This window comes from Ascaphus truei, chromosome 1, assembly GCF_040206685.1.
Source record: "Ascaphus truei isolate aAscTru1 chromosome 1, aAscTru1.hap1, whole genome shotgun sequence".
Taxonomy (NCBI): Eukaryota; Metazoa; Chordata; class Amphibia; order Anura; family Ascaphidae; genus Ascaphus; species Ascaphus truei.
The window spans coordinates 34,673,943-34,698,100 of record NC_134483.1 but is presented as its reverse complement, the minus strand read 5'-3'; the positions used below and the strand labels follow the sequence as shown (position 1 = coordinate 34,698,100).

General features: G+C 41.5%; 1 protein-coding gene across 2 annotated transcripts in view; it reads left to right on the top strand.

The window, feature by feature from the left end:
* Window positions 1–24,158, top strand: part of DYM (dymeclin) — a 516,199-nt gene that overhangs the window by 49,615 nt on the left and 442,426 nt on the right. For both annotated transcript variants that reach the window (XM_075586074.1, XM_075586063.1), the window contains exon 6: window positions 21,133–21,205. In XM_075586074.1, coding sequence (XP_075442189.1) covers window positions 21,133–21,205 — 73 coding nt within the window. The remainder of the gene's footprint in view (window positions 1–21,132; window positions 21,206–24,158) is intronic.

The following is a 24,158-nucleotide window of genomic DNA, read 5'->3' as shown; positions in this document are numbered from 1 at the left end:
AGACTGGGGGGAGGGGGCGTGGCCAAGACGTCACATGGCAGGTTCACCCTCATTGGGGCGTGGCCAAGCGCTCTGTCGCCCGTGGCCATCTCCATTTTCAGGTGTTCCTGAAAAACTCGGCGTGCGACGGCCCCCCCTCGCAGCGGGCCTGGCCCCATGGGCGCTGCAGTAGCCAGCGGGGACCTGGCCTAAGTGTGTGGGCCGTGGGATCATGTGGTCATTTAACAAGACTATGCATACGCTCTTTGTATAAGTGACTTTTAGGATGGGTCTTAAAGATGGGGTGGAAAACCAGAGAATCCGGGTAGTGTGAGAACTGTTTCAGGTGTGACAGCAGTAGAGAAGCAGGGGACCGGTAGAAGACAAGTGTAAATATGAACATCAGTAATGACCGCAGATAAATGTTGTCCCTGGCTCCTCAGTATGTGCTGTTCCCTGCAGTTGCTTTTATTTCCCAAAAGTTCCAGGATATTGGGGATCGGCCTTCCCAGAAACAAGACTTACGGGGCGTAAGACCAGACCAATCTTGTTTTCTGTTTGGGAAAACAACAAAAATGGTACTGGTGGGAAGTGCTGCGTTGGCTCCTGAAGTGTTGGTGTAAAGTGGGTACAATAATGGGGCTAATGCAGTTCATTATATGTTCACAAGCGTACCAGCCTATCCAAAATTCAAAGTATAACTCTTAAATCAGCATTTCATTCAAAATACTATATTTAAAAAACAAAACACATGCATCATTGAACACGACACAACTAATTTGTTTGTGTATTATTCAATAATGCATGTGTTTTTTTTTTTTTTGCGTTTTTAAATATATTAAGCTTCCATGGGTGGCCACAGCAAACATTTAGGAAGCCACAGCACTTTCTCTTTTGAAATAAGCGGCCTATTGCGTGCCCTGGGAAGCAGGGTCTTCGCCGATCGGTCACGGGAGGACGGATCGATCGTCAGCTCAGATAATTACGTCGTTAAATGTAAGGAATGGCTGCATTTATTGAAACGGGTAGGAGACAATGCCTCTTTGAAATAACTTCCATCATGGCTGTGGTGTGTGTGTTTGTTTTGCTAGTATTCATCAGTTTTGTTTCCATTTGAAGTTGGTTCTGTATCAAAATGTTTGTGAACGGCAGAGCTCGGCTTGCCTTGTGTTTTCCGTGGCCCTAGGATTCCACGCCTGGAACGATTGTAGAGCTGCAGTAATTCTTTTGGTGGTTCTGCTCTCTGAGGAAAGAAAATCGGGGCTAGATCTGTGTAGACGCATCAAATACTATAAGCAACGTTCATATTTATTTTCAAGCAGAGTACCAGACATTGTCCTGTAACTTCACCTGGACAGTTTATCTACTAGCTGCATCATTCAATGAAATGTGGTGAGCTGCAATGTCTTTATGCGCTGCACCTGTTTAGACACAGAGGACTGTACAACATTTTCAATTTAGCAAAGGGTGGGGAGCCGTGTTGATCCTTCCATGTGATAACAAAGGAGGGAGAGGGGGTAGGTGGTATGATATCTTTAATTGGACTAACAAGTAGTTACTGTGACAAGCTTTCCAACCAGACGATACCCGATGAGGGACCCTGGAGGTTGGAAAGCTTGTAACATATCAACTACTTGTTGATCCAATAAAAGGCATCATACCCCCTACGCCCCCTCCCTCCTTTGTTACAATTATGCATATTACTGTTGGCATTAACACCTTCAGTGCTGGTAGACCCTTTTATTACATTGTAAAAAATCATCCGATGAAAGGGAAGTAAAGTTTAGCAAGCTCAACCGATCAGGACCAGAAGTTGTACTGCTCACAGCTCTGCACGGAGTACTCCCCCTGCAGTGGTACATCATAAAACCGCATTTCACCAATGAAAGTGTATCGGAAAGACTGAATATCTTTTTTTTATTTTTTTTTTAAACAAATTTTATTGAAGATTTTCAGGGGAGGGGAAAGTGGAAATAAAAAAATAAAAAATAAATAAAAAAGGAAGAGAGGAGGGGGGGGTACAAAAATATCTTTTTTTGATGTAGTGGGGAAAAAAATACCTCTTGTGAGCACATTGGCATGTCTCAGGCAGGGCCACAAACCTGCCTTTCACCATTATCTCTTAGTACACAAAGCTTCCACTGCAGCCAGGGATTCTGCGTTGTAACATACAAATGAGGGCACAGTGTTACCTTTTTGCTTCTTGTCCATATTAACATGGAACCCTATGAGCTTATGCCTGCCACATTACACAGCTTTAAAAAAATGTATCCACCATTATTTATTTACTGTGCTTTAAGTGACAGAGCACCTCTATTATTGCTTTTATGATGCTTCTGTCACAAATAAACAACCTTTCTTTCGTCTTAGAGTAAGATCTCTAAATACAAGTTGCTGTATGATAACTTGTAGTTAATGTAGAGGGTTATTTCCTTTTTTCGGAGGGATCAAGCAAATAGACGAGGTGGGGGAATATGTTTATATTTTAAACCAGCTCTAAATTAAATATAAGGAAAGGGTGTATATGAAGGGAATGGTGAAAATGTAGAGATTTGGCTAGGAATTGGCAGTGGAGGTAAGAGTATAAAGAAAATGTTTGTAGGTACAGTATATGCTAAAAACCACCAAAAATCTGTGGGATTCAGGAAGCCTAAATACTTTTACAAATGGACAAACCGGCTATATTAGGTCATGTTCAGATAATTAAAATCACCCATTATTAAAACATTAGACTGGAGTAATGATTAGCATTACAACAAGGAAACAGGTGTGTTAAAAGACAATTACATGACTTCAATTATTGAGGCATTATTTGATTTGGTAATTTTAAACCATGTAGAAGTGGCAATTAATTCAAGTCAGGGAAATGGATTAATAACATGGTCTCATTTGAAATACATTCTTAAAAACCATATCGGTTCCACAATCTCACTTCGTTTATTAAAATCTGCCTTCCTATAATTAAGAAATAATCTGGCAAGGAATAAATTGAACATGTTTTGAGGGGACAAACATGGAAGATGCATTGGTAACCTTTAAAACATTGTTGGAAAAGCACACGTATCAGTGTATACCCTGGGGTAATAAATATAAAATAAAGAAGTCTAAACCGACGTGGCAAAATAAACAGACGGGAGGAAATGGAAAGGAAGAGGCGGGCATTTGGATTCTTGGTCAGAAGAGACACTGGCATCATATCAATTATAAGGAATGTAACAAAAGTTGAAAAGGTTTGCAATACATCAACCCTAAAAAGATCAAGTACTTTAATAAAAAAATAAAAAAGATTAGAAAAGAGAATGTAGGATCCTTTCAGTGTGATATGGGCAGGCAAATTATTGGAGATAAGGCGGAGGTATTAAATACATTATTTGCCTCTGTAATTACCAGGGATGAATCAATTGCAAAAAAATTATCAACAGGAGGAAGCCACAACCTCTAAGGGCTCGTTCAAGGAGGCAGCTGAGGACTCGGAGGGGGGGCGTGCGGGGGAGGCAGTGCTGGGAGTTTGCTGGGCGACATGTGATTATCCCCCAGCAGACTTTTTAGCGTTGGGGAGGGGGCAGGGCTACAGACGGCAGGGTAAAGTATCCAAGCTGCAGTCATGAAATCATTCTGAAGAATGATTTCATTGGCTGCCTTGGTCCCTGTGACGCTGCTTCAGCTCCAAGAAACTAAATTTTCGTTTACTGAAGCTGTCGTCAGCGGCAACGCCTGGCTTCGGAGGCAGGGCAGTTGCTACCCTAACAAGTATTCAAATTGAATACTTTGTTGCTCACGGCAGCACGCACGTCAGCACGCCCGCCCTCCGAAGCCAGCACCTTGAACGAGGCCTAACAAACAATTGGTTAACTGAGGAAGAAGTGCATGGGCGGCTTAGTAAAATTAAAGTAAATAAGGCACCTGGCCCCGATGGCATACACCCAAGGGTTCTTAAAGAGCGAAGTTGATTAATAGCCAAACCATTACATTTAATATTTAAGCACTCCATTTCTACAGGCTCAATACCACAAGATTGGTGTAAAGCAGCCTGCTGCCTATATTTAAAAAGGGAGCAAGGTCACAACCGGGGAATTCCAGTCCTGAAAGCCGGACATCAATAGTTACATAGTAGATGAGGTTGAAAAGAGACATGCGTCCATCTAGTTCAACCTATGCTAAATTTAGATGACAGATACTTTATCCTATAACTAGACTTGCAGTAATAGTGGGGAAGCTACTTGAAGGTTTAGTATAAGAAATTATTCAGGCATACCTAATGGATAACAAAATTGGTAATTAGTCAGTGTGGATTTAAGAAGGATAGCTTGTGTCAAACTAACCTTATTAGTTTCTTTGAGGCGGGAAGTAGGCGTTTAGAGCAGGGTAATGTGGCCTACTTAGATGTTACAGATTTCTTTGATACGGTTCCACAAGAGATTAGTGTACAAAATAAAGAAAACTGGTGAAAACGGGTTGAAGGATATCCTAGTTGTCAAAAATGGAACCTTTCAGGTTGAGCTTAAGTTGTGAGTGGAGTACCTCAAGGATCGGTACTGGGTGTCCTGCTTTTTAACTGGTTTGTTAAGGACCTTGAGGTTGGCATAGAGAGCAAAGTCTCCATCTTTGCTGATGACACTAAATTGTGTAAAATCAGAGCAGGATGTAATTTCTCTCCAGAAGAACTTTGATAGACTGGAAATGTGGGTAGGTAAATGGCAGATGAGGTTTAATACAGATGCATTTAAGGTTATTCATTTGGTAAGCAATAATAAATGGTCTACTGAGAAAATTAGGTGAATCCTTGATGAAGTATTCAGGAGTGCTTGTAGACGGTAGGTTTAGCAATAGTGCTCAATGGCAGGCAAATCTTATCTTGCATAATTATGCCACTGTGTAAATCCTTAGTAAGACCACACTTTCAGTATGTAGTACAGTTTTAGGCACCACTCCATAAAGACATTATGGAACTAGTAAAAGTACATAGAAAAGCCACCAAATTAATAAAGGGGATGGAAAATCTGACGTATGACAGAAGAATAGTGTGACGGTAGGGGTTAGCCAGGCTATCAAATAAAGGCTTAAGCCAGTTTGGTTACCCCTGACCTGTGTGTTGTGTTTATAGTGTCAGCTCTTGAGCCCAGGGTTTGTACATGCATAACTTGTAATGTGCGGCAATAAAATATTTTGTGTTTTTACCTTTCTAGTAGTGCCAGCAAGCAGAGATTGCTGTGGTATGAGTTTCATGGGGTTTTGCGAAGAAAGTGTTTTCAGAATGTGCCTAGCTAGTCAGGGTTTAAAACCAGAGACATAACATAAAACACAGACAAAGCTCAGTGCACATCCAGAAAATCTTATATACGGTACAGTGCCTAAATATACATGTATACATAACTAATAAATAAAATGGTCTTTTAGTTTAACATTTTGGCCAAATTGTTGTAAGCCCTTGAGCCAACTGCAAGGCAGACCACGTTTCAAGGGTCCCTAACACTAATATAGATTCTTAATAACCTGTGCATTGCCAGGAAGAATGATTTATAATAAATCTGTCAATATTAGTTGCAAAAGTTCTAAGTCTGATTGAAGCTTTTATTAACCTGTACATTACCAGGAAAAGCACTCTGTAATAGATTTGTCACAATCACACTGTAAGCAGGCAAGTTCCCCTGTGAGTGGGAGATGCCATGGAGTGAGCTTTTAACCATTTAAATGTGGGAGGGAGTGAGCTTCAATTAGGTAGGAGGTTGCCACCCTCCATTCAGCTAAGACTTGCTGAACAAGAATTATAAAACATACAGAACACCTACAATCTCATATTGAACCCCCAAAATACCCACAACATATATATAAGCATAAATGTTTCACAGAGGAGTGCTACTGAGCATGGCAATATATATATTTAAAACCAGAGACATACCATAAAACACAGACAAAGCTCAGTGCACATCCAGAAAAACTTATATACGGTACAGTGCCTAAATATACACGTATAAATAACTAATAAATAAAATGGTCTTTTAGTTCTCCTACCTAATTGAAGCTCACTCCCTCCCACATTTAAATGGTTAAAAGCTCACTCACTCCATGGCATCTCCCACTCTCAGGGGAACTTGCCTGCTTACAGTGTGATTGTGACAAATCTATTACAGAGTGCTTTTCCTGGTAATGTACAGGTTAATAAAAGCTTCAATCAGACTTAGAACTTTTGCAACTAATATTGACAGATTTATTATAAATCATTCTTCCTGGCAATGCACAGGTTATTAAGAATCTATATTAGTGTTAGGGACCCTTGAAACGTGGTCTGCCGTGCAGTTGGCGCAAGGGCTCACAACAATTTGGCCAAAATGTTAAACTAAAAGACCATTCTATTTATTAGTTATTTATACATGTATATTTAGGCACTGTACCGTATATGTTTTTCTGGATGTGCACTGAGCTTTGTCTGTGTTTTATGTTATGTCTCTGGTTTTAAATGTATATATTGCCATGCTCAGTAGCACTCCTCTGTGAAACTTATATGCTTATATATATGTTGTGGGTATTTTGGGGGTTCAGTATGAGCTTGTAGGTGTTCTGTATGTTTTATAGCTAGTCAGGGGCCAGAGTTGCTGGTTCCCCTAAAAATGTACCCAGGAATCAGGTCTAATTCCTGGATACATTAGGCACATATCCCGTCAATATCTCCCCTTGAAAGAGCTTTCGGGACTCACCACTAGGGGTTCCCTGCTTCAGCACAGACCAGAAAAGTAAAAGAGTCATAGGAATGTGAGGGGTCCATGAACCAGTCAAAGATTCCCTAGGTTAATGGGGATACCCAGTAAATGCCCAGGTCACCCAGAACCTATATAGGGGTTCATGGGTTGGGTTGGTTCCCTGCTTCAGCAGAGCCCAGAAAGGTAAATGGTGCAAAGGGATGTAAAGTATCCCTGTAACTATAAGGGGTCCCCAGGTTAGGGGGGATACCCAGTTAGTGTACAGGTAACCTCAAGTATCCACGTCCTGAGGTCAATGGACACACTTTGCATTTCAATTTGCCCCACCAGACTGGCCAGGAGCCTGTCACTGCGGGTGGCATTGAGGGAACTAGGGACAGAGGTGCCAAATTGCACATGCCCCTTGGTTCATTCAGATTTCCAGGTAACCCTTTTATTTCTACCGCTTTTTCTCTGACTGGTTGCTGACAATATTCTCACGCTTCTGATAGGGGGGTAGTATTCTGTGAAAAGTCAGAGGTATTATAACCCTGTGCGCACATCAGATACTGTAGTTAGTTCGCCAAGATTCTAAGCAGCAAGTGCAGTGAGTTAGATTCCAGCTCTGGAGAGGGGAGAGGGGTGGCAACTAGAACTGCAAGTTGATTTCAGTTCTAGGACATTGCACCAGGCTAAAATCTCTGTTTGGGGAAAATTCTTAGGTAAGATTCCCTGCACCCCAATTCCCAAGTGTCTTTTTTTTTCTTATGTAGTTTGTGTAACATTGTGTGTTTTTGCCTTTTCCTGTGAATAAATGTACAATTTATTTCCTTAACTTGTTTTGCTCAATGTATGACCTGGATAAAAAGATGTAAATGACCTGGTCTCCCGTGATACATGGCTCAATTAGATTTGTTTACATTAGAAAAGAGGCATCTAAGAGGGGATACAAATATTTGTAAATATATTTAGGGCCAATATAAAGAACTTTCAAAATAACTATTTATCCCAAGGGCAGTACAAAGGACTCAGGGCCATACCTTTTTTTAGGTTGGAGGAAATGAGATTTCACCAGCAACAAAGGAAAGGGTTCTTTACAGTAAGAGCTGTTAAAATGTGGAATTCATTACCCATGGAGACTGTGATGGCAGATACAATAGATTTGTTCAAAAAAGGTTGGATATGTTTTTAGAAAGGAGAGGTATACAGGGATATACCAAATAAGTAAACATGGGAAGGATGTTGATCCAGGAAGAAATCTAATTGCCATTGTTGGAGTCAGGAAGGAATGTATTTTTCCCCTCTAGACGTAATTAGATAATGTTTCACTAGGTTTTGTTTTTAAATGGTTGAATAAGCTGTACATATAAATATAGAATAAGTATCTCATCTAAATTTAACGTGGATTGAACTTGATGGACACAAGTCTCTTTTTTTTATTTTTATTTTTATATATATATATATAACCTCTCTTACTATGTAACTGTATAAACTTCTCTTGATTTGCCCTGTGGCTGCGATCCCTGGGGGAGATTTGCTTAAATCTGCACCAAAGGATAAATTATTCCTGAAGTTCTGGCCTCAACCTATATATTCTGATTGAGCTTGAAAAACAATACCATTTATTCACTGGATTTATCGCTAGCCCTAGTGCTGTAATGCGGTTTATACGTACAATACCATGTATAACGTTCAATCATTGTTTGATGTGTATCTTGTTGTTTTGGTTTCAAATCAACAGTGTGGAAGTCATGGCACTAATCGTATGGTATACTTAAACTGGAAAGGAAAGCCAAAGCGGGTTTATTATGCCTTTATTGTAATGGATACAATACATGCTTTATAATAATAAATGCATTTAAACCATAAGGATCGCTGACAACTTCATCTGATTTAATTCCAAATGATTCATAACGTTTGCTTTCCTGTAGGCACAGCATTGTTTTGTTTGCCTTTTTCTCTACATTTAGAAGAAGTGTCGCCTTCCTTGTTCCTTCCCATTAATGGCATCTTTATAAGAGCACGTTGGCTGTTAATAGGCTGGCAAAGCCAAGCATTGTATTCCAACTGCTTATTTAATGTGACCTGAATGTTTTTAAGTTGATAGAAATGCCATGTATGTAGTTCATGTTCAGGATATACCTGCTGAGAATCCCCTTGTAATACTTTTAAAACAGGGGGGAGCACCGCTGTGATGTAGGTGTACCCAGTTAAAATCCTAGCATTCAATCTCCTTGTGACTGAGCTACTGTAGCCACTTTATCGCTGTTTGCTTCATGCACTTAAATTAGAATGTAAGCTCCTTGGGTCACTGATTTATTTTGGCTGCAAAACTCTGTAAATATTATTATTACCTTTTTAGTGCATGTCCATATACAGTATGTATATAAAGGGGATGGAGGGGGGCTCTTGTTACAGTCAAAGGACTAGATGGTGCCAGGGACCGGGTAATTGGAAGCAAAACAAAAGTCTTGTAAAGAGACAATAAGTGACCCCTATAGACTGGCACTCATGCGTGATTTGTAAGTGTGTAATGATGATTGTAGTAAAACATAACCTTTATTGGTGATGAAAACAAATAAAATATTGGAGGGCAAAGTTATCACAATAAAGTGATTAAAACAAAGTATTAAATGTGTCGTGGTCATTAGCTCCCGGTTGGATGGATGAATGAACCTCTGGGTTAGCTACTCATGGGCAAAGGTAGTAGTAAAGTGACTAAAATAGCCATGTGGACAATTAGTCACTAATATAAGGATGTTATCCCTGGGTATAGTGATTAGTCCAAAAATGGTTTTATGATGCCCAAATTAGTTGACCTAATAAAAAACTAAGTTAAAAAGCTGGCCGGCGATATGAGTAAAGTTGTGTTAAGGAGCCGAATGTATGGAGGCCGTCTGAACATCAATACTAATGGTAATGCAATAATGATGGGGAAAGCCTCTACCAAATATGATGATATACAGTTTGGTAGCAATATTTCTGTTCCCAGAGTGGTGGGACCACTGAAAGCCATGTGCTGTATACGCACGCAATAGCTTAGTTGAGAAGCATTAAACTGGTGTTCTGATAAACACCCTTTCTTATTAGAAAAATATTCGTGAATGCCAAATACAAAACCGTTATTTCCTAACCTTCTATTCTTCTTTGCACAGAAGAAACAGGGCAATATGCTGAGGCTTACTGCTAAAGTACCAGGAGGTGGTGCATGAAGCAGGTTGCAGATAGATGCTGGCTTACACGGAGATTCATAAATGCTTTAGTGCAAGACCACACCACGGCAGGTTATTGCCGATTGATGATATCAGAAAGTAGTATGTAATAGTTACATCCACCCTGCTCAGTGAGGTGTATTAGTGAACACCTCGAGGTTAATACAGGATAACAAACGAGACGCGGAATACTAGGTCATGCTGTGACAGATGATTGCTAGTGGATCAGCAAGGTGTATTCATGAACACCTTGTAACTTAACAAATGCTGATCCAAAAACTAGCTGTGAAAAATAGTGTCTCTATGAACGCCAGACACTAATTGACATTAGAAAATGAATGAAGCACATGCTCCGGAGCTTAGTGAAAGGGAGAAGGTGCCTGCCTGATGCAAAAGCAGGCACAGTCACCGATCACTCTGGCAGCCCCATACTCAGCATTGCTCATTACCAATGAAGTCAAAATTGCGCGTGTGTCTGGCGTTCATAGAGACACTATTTTTCACAGCCAGTTTTTGGATCAGCATTTGTTAAGTTACAAGGTGTTCATGCATACACCTTGCTGATCCACTAGCAATCATCTGTCACAGCATGACCTAGTATTCCGCTGCTCGTTTGTTATCCTGTATTAACCTCGAGGTGTTCACTAATACACCTCACTGAGCAGGGTGGATGTAACTATTACATACTACTTTCTGATATCATCAATAACCTGCCGTGGTGTGGTCTTGCACTAAAGCATTTATGAATCTCCGTGTAAGCCAGCATCTATCTGCAACCTGCTTCATGCACCACCTCCTGGTACTTTAGCAGTAAGCCTCAGCATATTGCCCTGTTTCTTCTGTGCAAAGAAGAATAGAAGGTTAGGAAAGAACTGTTTTGTATTTGGCATTCACGAATATTTTTCTAATAAGAGAGGGTGTTTATCAGAACACCAGTTTAATGCTTCTCAACTAAGCTATTGCGTGCGTATACAGCACATGGCTTTCAGTGCTCCCACCACTCTGGGAACAGAAATATTGCTACCAAACTGTATATCATCATATTTGGTAGAGACTTTCCCCATCATTACAGTATTGCATTACCATTAGTATTAATATATTAAGTGCGCGCGGTTCCAGAAATCATGATATGTCCCAAAGTGTGCTAAATAGTCTTTCTGCTGCTCCTCACTCTCCCGTGATCAACGGGGCAATCAACCGAAATATACACCTATAACGAGGGCGCAAAAAAGAAAAAAAAAACACACTATTAGTATAAAATTAAACGTTATTAATATTTATAAATTGCAAAAAGTAAAACTTACATAAAATAGGATCACAATAGATCCAAACATCACTGGGGGAGCTGGAGGGAGGGGTGAATATGAGCGTAGTAACCAACACTGAGGCAAGATTCCAAATGCCAGATGGTCCGGTGGCTACGTTCTGCCGGCTCAATATCCAAATTCAAACCCCTCCACTTTGCGCTAAACCACCGCAGGGAAGTAAAAAACACAGCTGCCCGGAGGAGGAACGTAATGACGCTTCCTCTCTGCTGCGTATGACGTCACCTCTACACGTTTCGCGTCGACGCTTCGTCAGGAGATATGATTGACAACACTGACGTCCAGTAAAAATACAGAAAAATTAAACGGTTCCACCAATCGGGTTTGCTCATTTTTCCAATGACATAATAGGTTACCATACCTTTTCAATCAGCGTTAAGACAAACTAACATGATATTAAACATGAAGAAAAAACATTGTGACAGACTAATCATATAACACTCCTATTGAATAGACAACAATCACATTGAATAGACATTAAACGAATGAACCCCTGACTAAAAAACCCTTAACTAAAATTATTATTATATATACTAATGTGCATAATGAATTAACCCCTAAACATACTCCTTATCAAAAAACTGTATAGATTGATTTAGGGTATCATCTTAGTATCACTCATTTTTCAATTGTAGGGTATTATTAATTATTTTAATATATTAATATTTGACTATGTGTTGATATAGTTGTGTGAATATATAACTGACATGTTAAATAACATTAATTAGGGGTTATTAGAGTATTAATTTATGTGATCCTTTGTATTGGTTTTTGTATTGGATGTTTCTTCAATAGGTTGTGTGTGTTTTTTTATAAGGAGTATGTTTAGGGGTTAATTCATTATGCACATTAGTATATATAATAATAATTTTAGTTAAGGGTTTTTTAGTCAGGGGTTCATTCGTTTAATGTCTATTCAATGTGATTGTTGTCTATTCAATAGGAGTGTAATATGATTAGTCTGTCACAATGTTTTTTCTTCATGTTTAATATCATGTTAGTTTGTCTTAACGCTGATTGAAAAGGTATGGTAACCTATTATGTCATTGGGAAAATGAGCAAACCCGATTGGTGGAACCGTTTAATTTTTCTGTATTTTTACTGGACGTCAGTGTTGTCAATCATACCGCCTGACAAAGCGTCATATGACGCGAAACGCGTAGAGGTGACGTCATACGCAGCAGAGAGGAAGCGTCATTACGTTCCTCCTCCGGGCAGCTGTGTTTTTTACTTCCCTGCGGTGGTTTAGCGCGAAGTGGAGGGGTTTGAATTTGGATATTGAGCCGGCAGAACGTAGCCACCGGACCATCTGGCATTTGGAGTCTTGCCTCAGTGTTGGTTCCTACGCTCACATTCACTCCTCCCCCCAGCTCCCACAGTGATGTTTGGATCTATTGTGATCCTATTTTATGTAAGTTTTACTTTTTGCAATTTATAAATATTAATAACGTTGAATTTTATACTAATAGTGTGTTTCTTTTTCTTTTTTGCGCCCCCGTTATGTGTCCATTAGTATTGATGTTCAGACGGCCTCCATATATTGGGCTCCTTAACACAACTTTAGTCATTTCGCCGGCTAGTTTTTTTACTTATTTTTTCATTAGGTCAACTAATTTGGGCATCAGTAAATCATTTTTGGACTAATCACTATACCCAGGGATAACATCCTTATATTAGTGACTAATTGTCCATATGGCTATTTTAGTCCCTTTATTACTACCTTTGCCCATGAGTAGCTAACCCAGAGGTTCATTCATCCATCCAACCGGGAGCTAATGACCACAACACATTTAATACTTTGTTTTAATCACTTTATTGTGATAACTTTGCTGGTGATATCAGTTTGTCCTCCAATATTTTATTTGTTTTCATCACCTATAAAGGTTATGTTTTACTACAATCATTACACATTTGCAAATCACGTATGAGTGCCAGTCTTTAGGGGCCACTTTTTGTCTCGTCTTTACAAGACATTTGTTTTATGTCCTAATACATGTCTGTTTTGTCCTGAACATAATAATCTGTCTTGTTTTTTTAAATATGCTTTCAAACATACAGTAATACAAAATCTAACTTTGAAATCGTCCTCCTTAAATATCTTGAGACACGGATCGTATAATTCAGGAGTGGCCAACTCCAGTCCTCAAGGGCCAGGGTTTCTGGATATCCCTGCTTCAGCACAGATGGCTGTCATTGATTGAGCCACCTGTGCTGAAGTTGGGATATCCTGAAAACCTGACCTGTTGTTGCCCCTTGAGGACTGGAGTTGGCCACACCTGGTATCATTTCTTGTTTCGTTTAAATTACATTTACCCACATTAAAAAAAAAAGAATTACTATTCTGTGGAAATCGAAGCGTGAAGCTCCCAATGCCTTTCCCAGACGTCCACGCGCCATTGTGCACACACCTGATGTTGACGCATTTACGTCTCCACAAAGGAGTTTTAGTCCTATGAGAATTTAGGTTGGTGCCAGCAAAGTGTGTGTGTGTGTGTGTGTGTGTGTGTATACAGACAGACATCTACACCATAGTAGGATAGCCCCTCCCAAGACAATATGCCCAGTAATACACACACAGTATAAGGAACAGTATTTACTGGGAGGTAATAAACAGTAACAAGAACCGGCAATATACTGACCTGCGGAATATCCCCACAGGGCTTGGGTGCAGGGGCAACAGTGTCCCAGTGTCCAGACCCCAAGGGCCTTTCCCACCCCCAAGTGTGGGACAGCGCTGCCCACGTGAATGTTGGTGCTCTTATGAGGATACCTTTCCGGGCGCTCCAGCACATGGGTGCTGCTGGGTAGTAATTGGCAGCCGATCCATCTTTTCCAATGAAGAACAGCCTCCACGTTGGGTGGCTTCCCGCGTGGAGTGTACCACCTCAGAATAGTCTCTGACTTGGTTGGACCTGGTTCGGGCCTAGACACAGGCTGCGCACACCGCATGCGTTCGTAACATTGCAAATGGTACTGGCACTGGCAGGCTAAGGGGAGCGTCCCTATCTGAGAGGCCTTCCCTATAGCACCACAAGCTATGGATGGTCGGGGCCTAGCTGAGACCTGAAGGGGGTAATCTGGCCTAGTCTAGCGGAGCACTTCTCCCTGGACCTTATCTATCCCCTTGCTGTCCGGCTTCCGACTGGTGTGCTTCCTGAGCGCTCCAAATGTATCCATCTCCTTGAAGGAGATTCTGGCCCTATTGGCCGAGTAGTGTCACCTGGTCCGCAGTCTCTTAGCATTATGGGACTTGTAGTTCCCCTGTGGACCCGCTCCTTTAATGGGCGTCTGTTCTGATTCTTCTGATGACCGCCGGGTGCTCTGCTGCGCGAGCCTTCTGTCATGGCGGCACCCTGCAGCAGCGCTCACCACGGGTCTCCGGTGACCTGCTCACCAGCACCAACCTCCCTGCACCGGAGGTAGGAGGAGGGGAGGGATGCGGGGGACCTGGTTACATGTTAAAGTAACAATGTTTAGGCAGTTAATATTCGTGTTAGACGATCTAGGGGCAGTGTCATGCCTTTTATTAGGAAATCAGCCACATGGCCATATTCTACATGTCTTTAATCCAAACCCTTTTGGGCCAGTACAAAAATATTGCATTGCTGTTGTCATGGGCTGGTATCCAGATTCAATCTCTGGTTGACAATTGGTTGACAATTTGCCTGAAATATTGATTTGACATTGTTGCCTCTTTCTTTGTATCCAGAAAAAAAACATTTTTTTTGTGTTGGAGTAAGTGGTTATTGACACATTTCCAAACCGTCCTGAGACCGTAAACTTGTGTTTTAAAAATGTTGTGGGGAAAATATCCAGCTATCCTCCTCTTGATCATATAACTCTGAAACATGAAGGTCTCTGTAAACTTTAAATGGCTAAATCCTGAAATGGTATTCGTGTTCTTGATTTGATACTCCAAGCAAAGCGTTGCCTATGAACAGAACAAGGCTTATCCTACAGTGTGCAATAATTAGGCTTTAAACCACAAGACTTTTCTGTCTGCCACAACAGTCACAGATCTGTTTGATTATGTCAAATGAGGCATCCCATAAAAAAAATAAAGGGTCAACTTCATTGGATGTGTACTTTGCCATGAAACATTAGACATTTGTCATCCACCAGCATTTCAAGCAAAGTGGGGTGTCCACAAATAAAGGATAATGTTGGCTTGCAAGTAGCTCCATAGAAAAGTGTTGTCCTCCACTGATATTGTTCTAAGAGCAAAACATGAAATCACTGAATTTACTTATGCAGGAAATTTCCATGACCATGAATCTTCAGTTTGACAAGAGGCCTCAGAACCTTGTAGATGAGCAACTTTCTTTGTCAGATTTGTATTGCCTTACCCTTTGCATAAAGGCCTAAAAACATTCTATCCTGCTTCATCATGGGTTCTTTAGGGTCATCTGTTTCTATTGCTGCTTTACATTAACAGTCTACCTCCACAGATGAAGGTAAAATGTCAGATCTTTCCCCCTGCAGAATCTTCCTTGGTAGTGGAATTTTACATATAGAGAAAAGGCTTTTATTTCTAAAGCACCTTACTAAATTGAAGTTTATACAAGGTGAAGGAGTTTATTAACATGCAGGAGACTCGTGGCCAATCTAGTTAGAGGCTCCAGGCCCCAGAACCGTACTAGTTCAACAATTTGAGACTTTCTATAAATATCTTTATTCCCAAAATTATTTCTTCCCAAAATAAGGAGGCATTTTGGAGTCAAATTTTACCCCCTAAAATTTCCGACCAAGCTAGACTAGATTTGAACAATCCAATCCAGGAAAGGCTCCAGGGCCAGATGGTTTTGCAGCTGAATTCTGGAAGACATTGGGCGAGAGCGTGGTAGAACCATCAACAAAATGATTGAATCATTTATTAATTGGTGACTAATGCCCTAGTAGTTTCACGCAGGCAGGTATAAAAGTAATTCACAAGACGGGCAGGAGTCCATATGATGTGGCCTCATATAGACCAATTTCGCTACTAAATATCAATTATAAATTATATGCAAAAGTTCTGGCTGAAGAATTGAAGATTCATTTACCATCTGTGATATGAACCCAGTTTGGCCTGGGGATATGCTGCAGAAATCCTACTTCAAATATTAGTAAAGTGTTGGCTGCGATTCAACAAGTACAAAACACGTTGACAGCCGAGTCTCCATGCCTTCTCAGTCTGGATACTAAGAAGGCTTTTGATATGGTAGTGTGGGATCATTTATATACTGAGTTATAGAAATTTGGGATTCAGGACAAAATTGGAGATGCTATTAAGGGGATTTATACTAACCCAAGAGCTAGGGTTTTTGCGGACCACTTCCCTTCACAGATATTCAATGTTAAAGAGAGGGACCAGACAGGGTTGTCCTCTATCTCCTCTACTATTTGACATAGCCCTGGAACGCTTGGCTATCTATTTGAGGAATTGTCAAGAATTTGAAGGGATAAGGAAAACAGAGATTAAAATTGCCATGTACGTGGATGACACCTTATTGCTTATTAACAGACCTGATGCCGCCTTTCCTGTTCTGGAAACTTGGGATATTTTTGACTCATTCTCGGGCTACCAAATAAATATTACAAAATCGGAAGCCCTGAATATAGGATTAAACAAAATTCTGGTATGGCAAGAACAATGCCCTTTTATAATAGCAGCCAGCAGTATAAAATATTTGGGAAGGTTGATCCTGTCAAATTAAAAGTTTGAATGATATAAATATTGGTGCTGGTATAGCCAAATTATGCAAAAAATCTCAGTATGTGGAAAGCACTGCCGCTAAGCATGCTTGGGCGAATAGGACTATTAAAAATGACAGGTATTCCAAGAATGTACTATTAATTAATGATATTGCCACTATTACTAAGGAAAAGAGACTCGCAACGACTAAATAGAGAGAGATTCAATTTTATTTGGGGAGGTAAAAAACAGAATCAGCCTGGCAAAACTGAAATTGCGTAAAGATACAGTAGGCTGTTCCCTTCCAGACCTCAGTTTAATTATATACAGTATGCCTGTTGAGAATGGCTAACAAATATACATGTTTTGACGCTCCCTTTGAGAGATATTGCTGCTCCAATAGCCTTATCAGCCCTTACACAAATTAAAGATCAAAGTATACCATTAACCGTTACAAACAATGTATTGTTTGCAGACACAAGGAGAGCCTGCAAGAAACTCCTGGGTATTTAAAAAAAAATTAAAGCATTGATAAAATACCTTCCATTAGTAGGCAATCCGGACTTCCAGGTGGGTAATGAATCTGCAATTTTTAGTGAATGGGAATCTATGGGATTATATAATTTGAATAGAGAGTGGCTCAGTGCTCTCCTTTCAGGATGCACAGATAGTTAAATATTCCTGCAAGCAATTTTCTGGCATATATGCAACTTAAACACTATATATTTTCTATCACCAGAGAACAGCCTAATGTCTTTGAATGTGGATGTTTAGACTCTTATTTAAAACCAGACTCTCTTCAAATATTAAACTCGACACTTATGTAACAGGTGTTCCCCCACCCTCTGTGAGATTTCACTGTTACCTGTACTCTCGTTGTGCTGTACCTGTGAAGCTTACAGGATTGTTGAGTGTCCGCCAATGGTAGTGGGGAAGACAGGACAGGCTTTTGGATGTAGGGCTCTCATTCTGGGTGCAGCGTCTGCAGTCGCAGCAGGACCCATCAGTGCTGGGTGCAGTCCCTGCAGGAAAACAATCTTGCACTTCCCCTGATAAACTGCAGTCGCAGGCAGGAGTATAAAAGCAGCAACTGGTCTTTGAGTACAGCTGTACACATCAACAATGTCGTTCTTCTGGTCCCTGGACTCAACCCTCAGGGCATGAGGCCTCAAAGGTCTATCCCTAACTCCCATGCTCACTGGTGGAGTATTGGGTAGTTTTTCCCACTCCGCTGTGGGACGGGTTTCTCTCTCTTTTCCCTTGAAGGAGAACTCCCTAAATTTGGATCTGCAGCTCCTTTTGTACCCAGGGGAAGGTCCTAGGTCTGAGCCCCTGATAGGGCAGTACACAGGCCTTAGGCCCACCCCCCCTGTCACTCAAGAGTTGTTTACTGCTGCAGCAGCAAGGGCATTGATATGAACCTAACACTGCCTGCGCTTGTACCAGGGCTTAGGTGGTAGGTAGGGCAGATTAGTAGCCAAGGTAATACACTTCTATAAATCTCTCACAAATTCAAGGGGTCTGGAAATCTGGGAGAGTCTTATTTCCAATTGGAGGAGAGATTTCCCAGATTGGAATCCGATTTTGCATTGTTATAACAGGCTAAGGAGAGCTACTCCAGCAGTACATCTGCATGAAACACCATTTAAGATGCTCAACAGAGCCTATATTAGCCTAGCACAATTAAAAAAAAAACAAAATGAGACAAGACATTTCCAGTAACTGTCCTAAATGTGGAGGTGCTGATGCCAATTTTTTGCGTTGTATATGTGAATATGGCAAAATCAGATATTTCTGGAATAAAATCACCCAACTTCTGAGCAGGCTGTTAAACAGGAAAATAAATACGGATTATAGGCCATTATTCTTTGGGGTCATGACTCCCTGGTTTACCCGTCCAAACCTAGATCAAGCCTTGATAGATCTCATTCTTTTTTTAGCAAAAAAAGGTGTATTGTGGACTGCTGGATTAGACCCAGCCCTCCCTCCATCTCCCAATTGACAACCCAAACAAATAGATCAATAGCTATGTTTAGATGGGAAGTATACTATGAAAATGTGCCTAACAGACAAGAATTAATCCACAGATGGATTGAGTTTACAGAAAGTGATGGACAAATGCAAGGTTCTGGGTCAAGGGCGCTATAGAATTAACTAGAGGGAGGCTGCATAGAGTCTTAATTTATAACATTTGTACAAATGCAAATTACAGTTGCCTCACGAGTTGGTTCAATGCTGGTTACTAGTGTTTTATTTAGATTTGTATGTTTAGGTTAAGATATATCCCTGTTCCCCACCCTAATCCGTAGATCCCCATAGAGGCCATTAGTTCTGTTTTGTTTAGAAGTTTTTGTTTAAATGTTGGTATGTTTAAAAGTGAAAATACGATACAAAATGTGTAAGAAGCCAGGTCTCACGGATCGGACAGGCTAAAGATTAGGAGTCACAATATTGTATTTCTTTCTATGTATATGATGTAAACATGTCGTGTTTGTTTTTTCATACAATGGTTTTTCAATGTGTGTCAATCTACAATAAAGAATCGTTTAAAAAAAGAAAACAATACAAATGCGGTAACGATCCCTACCTACTATCAGCATTTGGAACAGGAATGTATCGTTTTTCTTTTTCCTGTTATGCGGTAATGGATTAGTAAAGATGGCAAAGTAAAGATGCCTTGTTTTAGTATAAGACTTTGTTTTTTTTGGGGGGGGGGGGGGAGGGGGCAGGGAATATGGTTACAACTTTTCTTTTCCTTAAGGCAAGAGGGGTAGACTTAGTCACGGTCTAAAGAGCGAAATAATTATCATCCACTGCCATTTCACTGTGACAAGACAGCGGAAACCTGGATCCTGCTCACAGCATCTCAGAGGACCACTGACTCCGCAGCATTGCTCTTTATGCCCTTGGTTGTTGCTGTACTTTTGGAAAGCAAATAGAGCATACCTTACCTCCGACACAAGTAATAAAACACAGTGGGGATCTTTACTATAACCGGTTACTTTTTTGGTCCAGTCCAAACGCTAATGTCGTGTATGTAGTGCAGAACATATTTTTTAATTGTGCAAAATGTTTCTGACTAAAAATTGACACACTCGCACACGCGCACTCGCGCGCACACACACACTCGCGCACACACACACTCGCGCACACACACACTCGCGCACACACACACTCGCGCACACACACTCGCGCACACACACGCGCACACACACTTGCGTGCGCGCACACACACTCGCGCACACACGCGCGCGCACACAAACTCGCGCGCACACACACTCTATATCACCTCATTTGTATTGCTTATGTGTCGTATGAACAGAACAGGCTTAACCAATGTGTTTTTAGCCAAGAAGCATATTTCACGCTTGTCTTGTACAGAGTAGTGGTTAAAATAACACCGGCAGAGCCATTGAAGAATTACGAGCATTGGAAACCCCTCTCCGCTTCATCTTGATATTTTCATTACCTTCCTTTAGTTCCTAAGGGAGCATCCACACTCTTAATTCCTCTTCAATTCTGACAGCAGCAAAATGCTGATCCAACTATAGAGGAAGCGTCTTATAAAATTGCTGGGAAGAATGCTCAGGGGACCCCGCTCGCCAGTGCTTAGCCACAAAAATGTTTGGCAAAACAAGTGAGTAATGCCACCCGAGGTCAAGCTCAAATAGATGCAATCAGCAGCAAAGTGATAATAAGTCCATATATAAATGCATTGCATAGAAAATGCTGCAGGGTTGGATCATAAGACACAGACATATGTCAGGACCAACTGTCTGAATAGCCCATTTGTTGGGAAGTAAAAGTAAATCTTCAGTTGCCTAGAGCAGCAATAGCCCCAAGCTGTGGGGAAAATGTAATGAAAGGAAAGCACTCGCACGTACCGGCTTTCATGCCTTAATTCAATGTGTTATCAAAGGTTTCGTGTGGATGACGCCACGGAGAATCTTCTGGCTCCTGGTGCCATATGATGGAGACAGCCACTGCTCATTTTACAGGTGTTTGGATCAAAGATTTTATGTGATGAAAGATTGGCATTGTGCTCTTTATTCGGCGAACATCAACGCAAAGTATAGATGCCCTTCATTAGCAGTGACCTGGCACGATGGTCAAATCAATTGCAATGGGTTCAATCGCAATACATAAACTCTAACCCTTCTTAAACTGTGTCGTCATCACCGCTTTCACATTGTTATTCATTTGTAAGTAATTTCCAATCTTTAAATGCATTCTGTATGATTAATAAATTGCTTTGTTTGTAACAGACTCGGACATAGAAGATCTTACTGAAGAGTTGCTATCTTGCCTCATTCATCTTATCGTTGAAGTTCCCCTTCTGTAAGTATTTCTAATTTGATATGATTTCATCATCCTCTGTTTTCATGTAAATATTCTAAAAAATTTTTTTTTAGTAAAGGTATGAATAACTTTACATTGGATAGCCATTTCAGACTGGTCTTGCGGGCAGCATTAATGGCCCATTATTTAATATAGTAGTTACGATTACATTAAGAGTATTAGGGGAAACAATTGGTCCCTTAAAGAGAACAAATAAAACTCACATCAATCTCATAGTTGTGTTTTTCTTCAGGGAACATCAGCGTTCATGCCTGAAATGTACTTTATTGTAATAAAATGAGCATTATTTGTGGGTTGAAAACAATGGAGGTCTCATTTGGTGGTGTAAACCCAATAAACGTCTAATTCATGGGTGTAAAATTGATGACAACTATATTCAGATAATCTTTCAAATTGATTCAAAGGAAAATCAAACTAGTCTTAGTTTTGTAAGCATTTAGCTAGAAGGCATTCATGTTCATTACATTTTGTACATACTGCACATATACATTTTTTTGTCTTGTAATGTGACTATTGATGTTTAGTACACTGCCTACCTGTAGACCAGGGATGGGCACCTCCAGTCCTCAAGGGCCACCGATAGGTCAGGGTTTCAGGATATCCCTGCTTTCGCACAGTTGGCTGTCTTTGACTGAGTCACTGATTGAGCCACCTGTGCTGAAGCAGGGATATCCTGACAACCTGACATGTTGGTGGCCCTTGAGGACGGGAGGTGCCCATCCCTGCTCTAGAACCTTCCTTCACACCTAGTTCAGTTTTTTTTCCTCTTTGCACTTGTTTTCTTTTAGCCAAACATCCCCTCTCCCCCATCCCGCTCTCTCCCCACCCCGCTCTCTCCCCACCCCGCTCTCTCCCCACCCCGCTCTCTCCCCACCCCGCTCTCCCCCACCCTGCTCTCCCCCACCCTGCTCTCCCCCACCCTGCTCTCCCCCACCCTGCTCTCCCCCACCCTGCTCTCCCCCACCCTGCTCTCCCCCACCCTGCTCTCCCCCACCCTGCTCTCCCCCACCCCGCGCTCCCCCACCCCCTCTCCCCCTTTATATTCATCCTTTTTGAAAAAAAATTGGAGTTATTTATGTTCTGCGGAGTACACTGCTTTTGAGTGTCCGTAATTTATATATTGAATGAAATGCATAATAGAACATGAACTGGTAACAATATTTAGAGACCAGATTGTTTCTTAGGCTAAGGCCCCGCTCCCTCAGTCAGCGCGCCAGCACTGCAGACAGGCGGGGGGCGCTGACAGACACAGGCCGCGATATGCGGTCTGTAGGGAGCGGGAGCCGGGGCTGGAGTGGGAGGGGCGTGGATTAAGCGGAGGGGGCGTGGTTTAAGCGGAGGGACCCGCTCCTCCCCCCCCTCCACGGGCTCCCGGGCTGCAGGAGGGAGCTGCTGCGGGCTGCCCTACTCACACGCTGACACTCAGGCACACACACACACACACACAGGCAGGCACTCAGGCACACACATACACACACACAGATAGGCACTCACGCTGCTTTCCCTCCATACTCTCCTCCCCGCTCCCCGAAGCCTCCCCTCCTCCCGAATCCTCCCCTCATTGGCTTACATCCACACCACGTGACGCGCCGACGCTTGGGATTACAATTCTCTTGAATCCACTAGCGGCTGACGCGTCACAGCGTGTAGTGAGGGGGGACCGGGACCGGCTCGGGAGGATTCCCCTGCTGGTGGGGAACGCTCGTGCGGCCGCCCGCGCTGCCGGGCGCAGCGGGTCCCAGGCCTTACTGTTGAAAGTGTCAAGGAAAGCCGTTTTCTTAGTCTTGCAAAAGTACCTGAGCATATTCCTTTATATATGTAAGTACGTTTGTTGCCGTTCCAATGAATTACTCTGATGTTAATGCGTGTGTTTCTAACAATGTAATATGTATACGTATCTTGTATAAGTTAAAAACGCAAAGATTTCTGCTGTGCGTGTTAACGCTGGATGCATTTCTTCTGATAAGCATTTGTCTGATTTACAACATGCATACGTTTCACTTGTGAATGCATTAATTATATCAAACCGTACTGTAAATGTCATCGGTCCCACGCCTCCACTCCTTCCCCTCCCCACTTTCCAACTGCTCTGATAAAGTGACGTTGTTGTGCTTTGAGCAGTGGGAGCAGGAGACAGACAGTCGGGCTCTGCTGAGAACCTTCTGACAACTAGCAGATAAGGAACAATTATAACTACAAGAGAACTCAAGCAAAACTAAAAATCACATTACATGAAACATAATGGAGAACAAAAGTACAAACATGTTGTTCTCCATAAGATGTTTAGAGGCAGAGGTCTCTTCAACTTGGATGTATGACAACGCTGACAATTTCAATGATGCATGGACATTTTTCTATCCCCAGTTGGTTTCCTAGACTGTCCTGGGCAGTAGCGTGTGTTTATTTTCTGTAGAGCTGAATCTTGGAGTCCCTGCATCAGCATTGCTTGCACATTTTCTCAGACCATATGGGCCTAGATTCGCTAAGCATAAGTCGAGAAGTAATGTGACGTGCCCAAAACCGCAACGCATGTTATTTCCCTTATTCACCACGTTAATTAAATGCAAACATAACAGCCATCCTTGTTCTCATTGGCATAGGATAACATCACATTATTCAAGATAACGCAGTGTTTTCTTCAACTAATGTGGCGTTATTTAAGTCCTAGCGTTGCTTCCATCCAGACATTGAAATAGGGATTCTGCTGGAGAGGGAAATAACGACTGAAAAAGAACCACTTATTAAAGTCCTGCTTAGATTTGGCTTTACTTCCATTCCGACACTGAAATAAGATTAAAAAAAAGCCATATTTCGGTGTCTGAACGGGAGTAACGCCAGAGTTAGGTATGATTTAAATAACGTAGCAGTATTTCCCCCCCTCCTCTGCAGAAAAAGTCCTCTATCAGCAGCTGGATGGAAGTAGCGTCAGAGC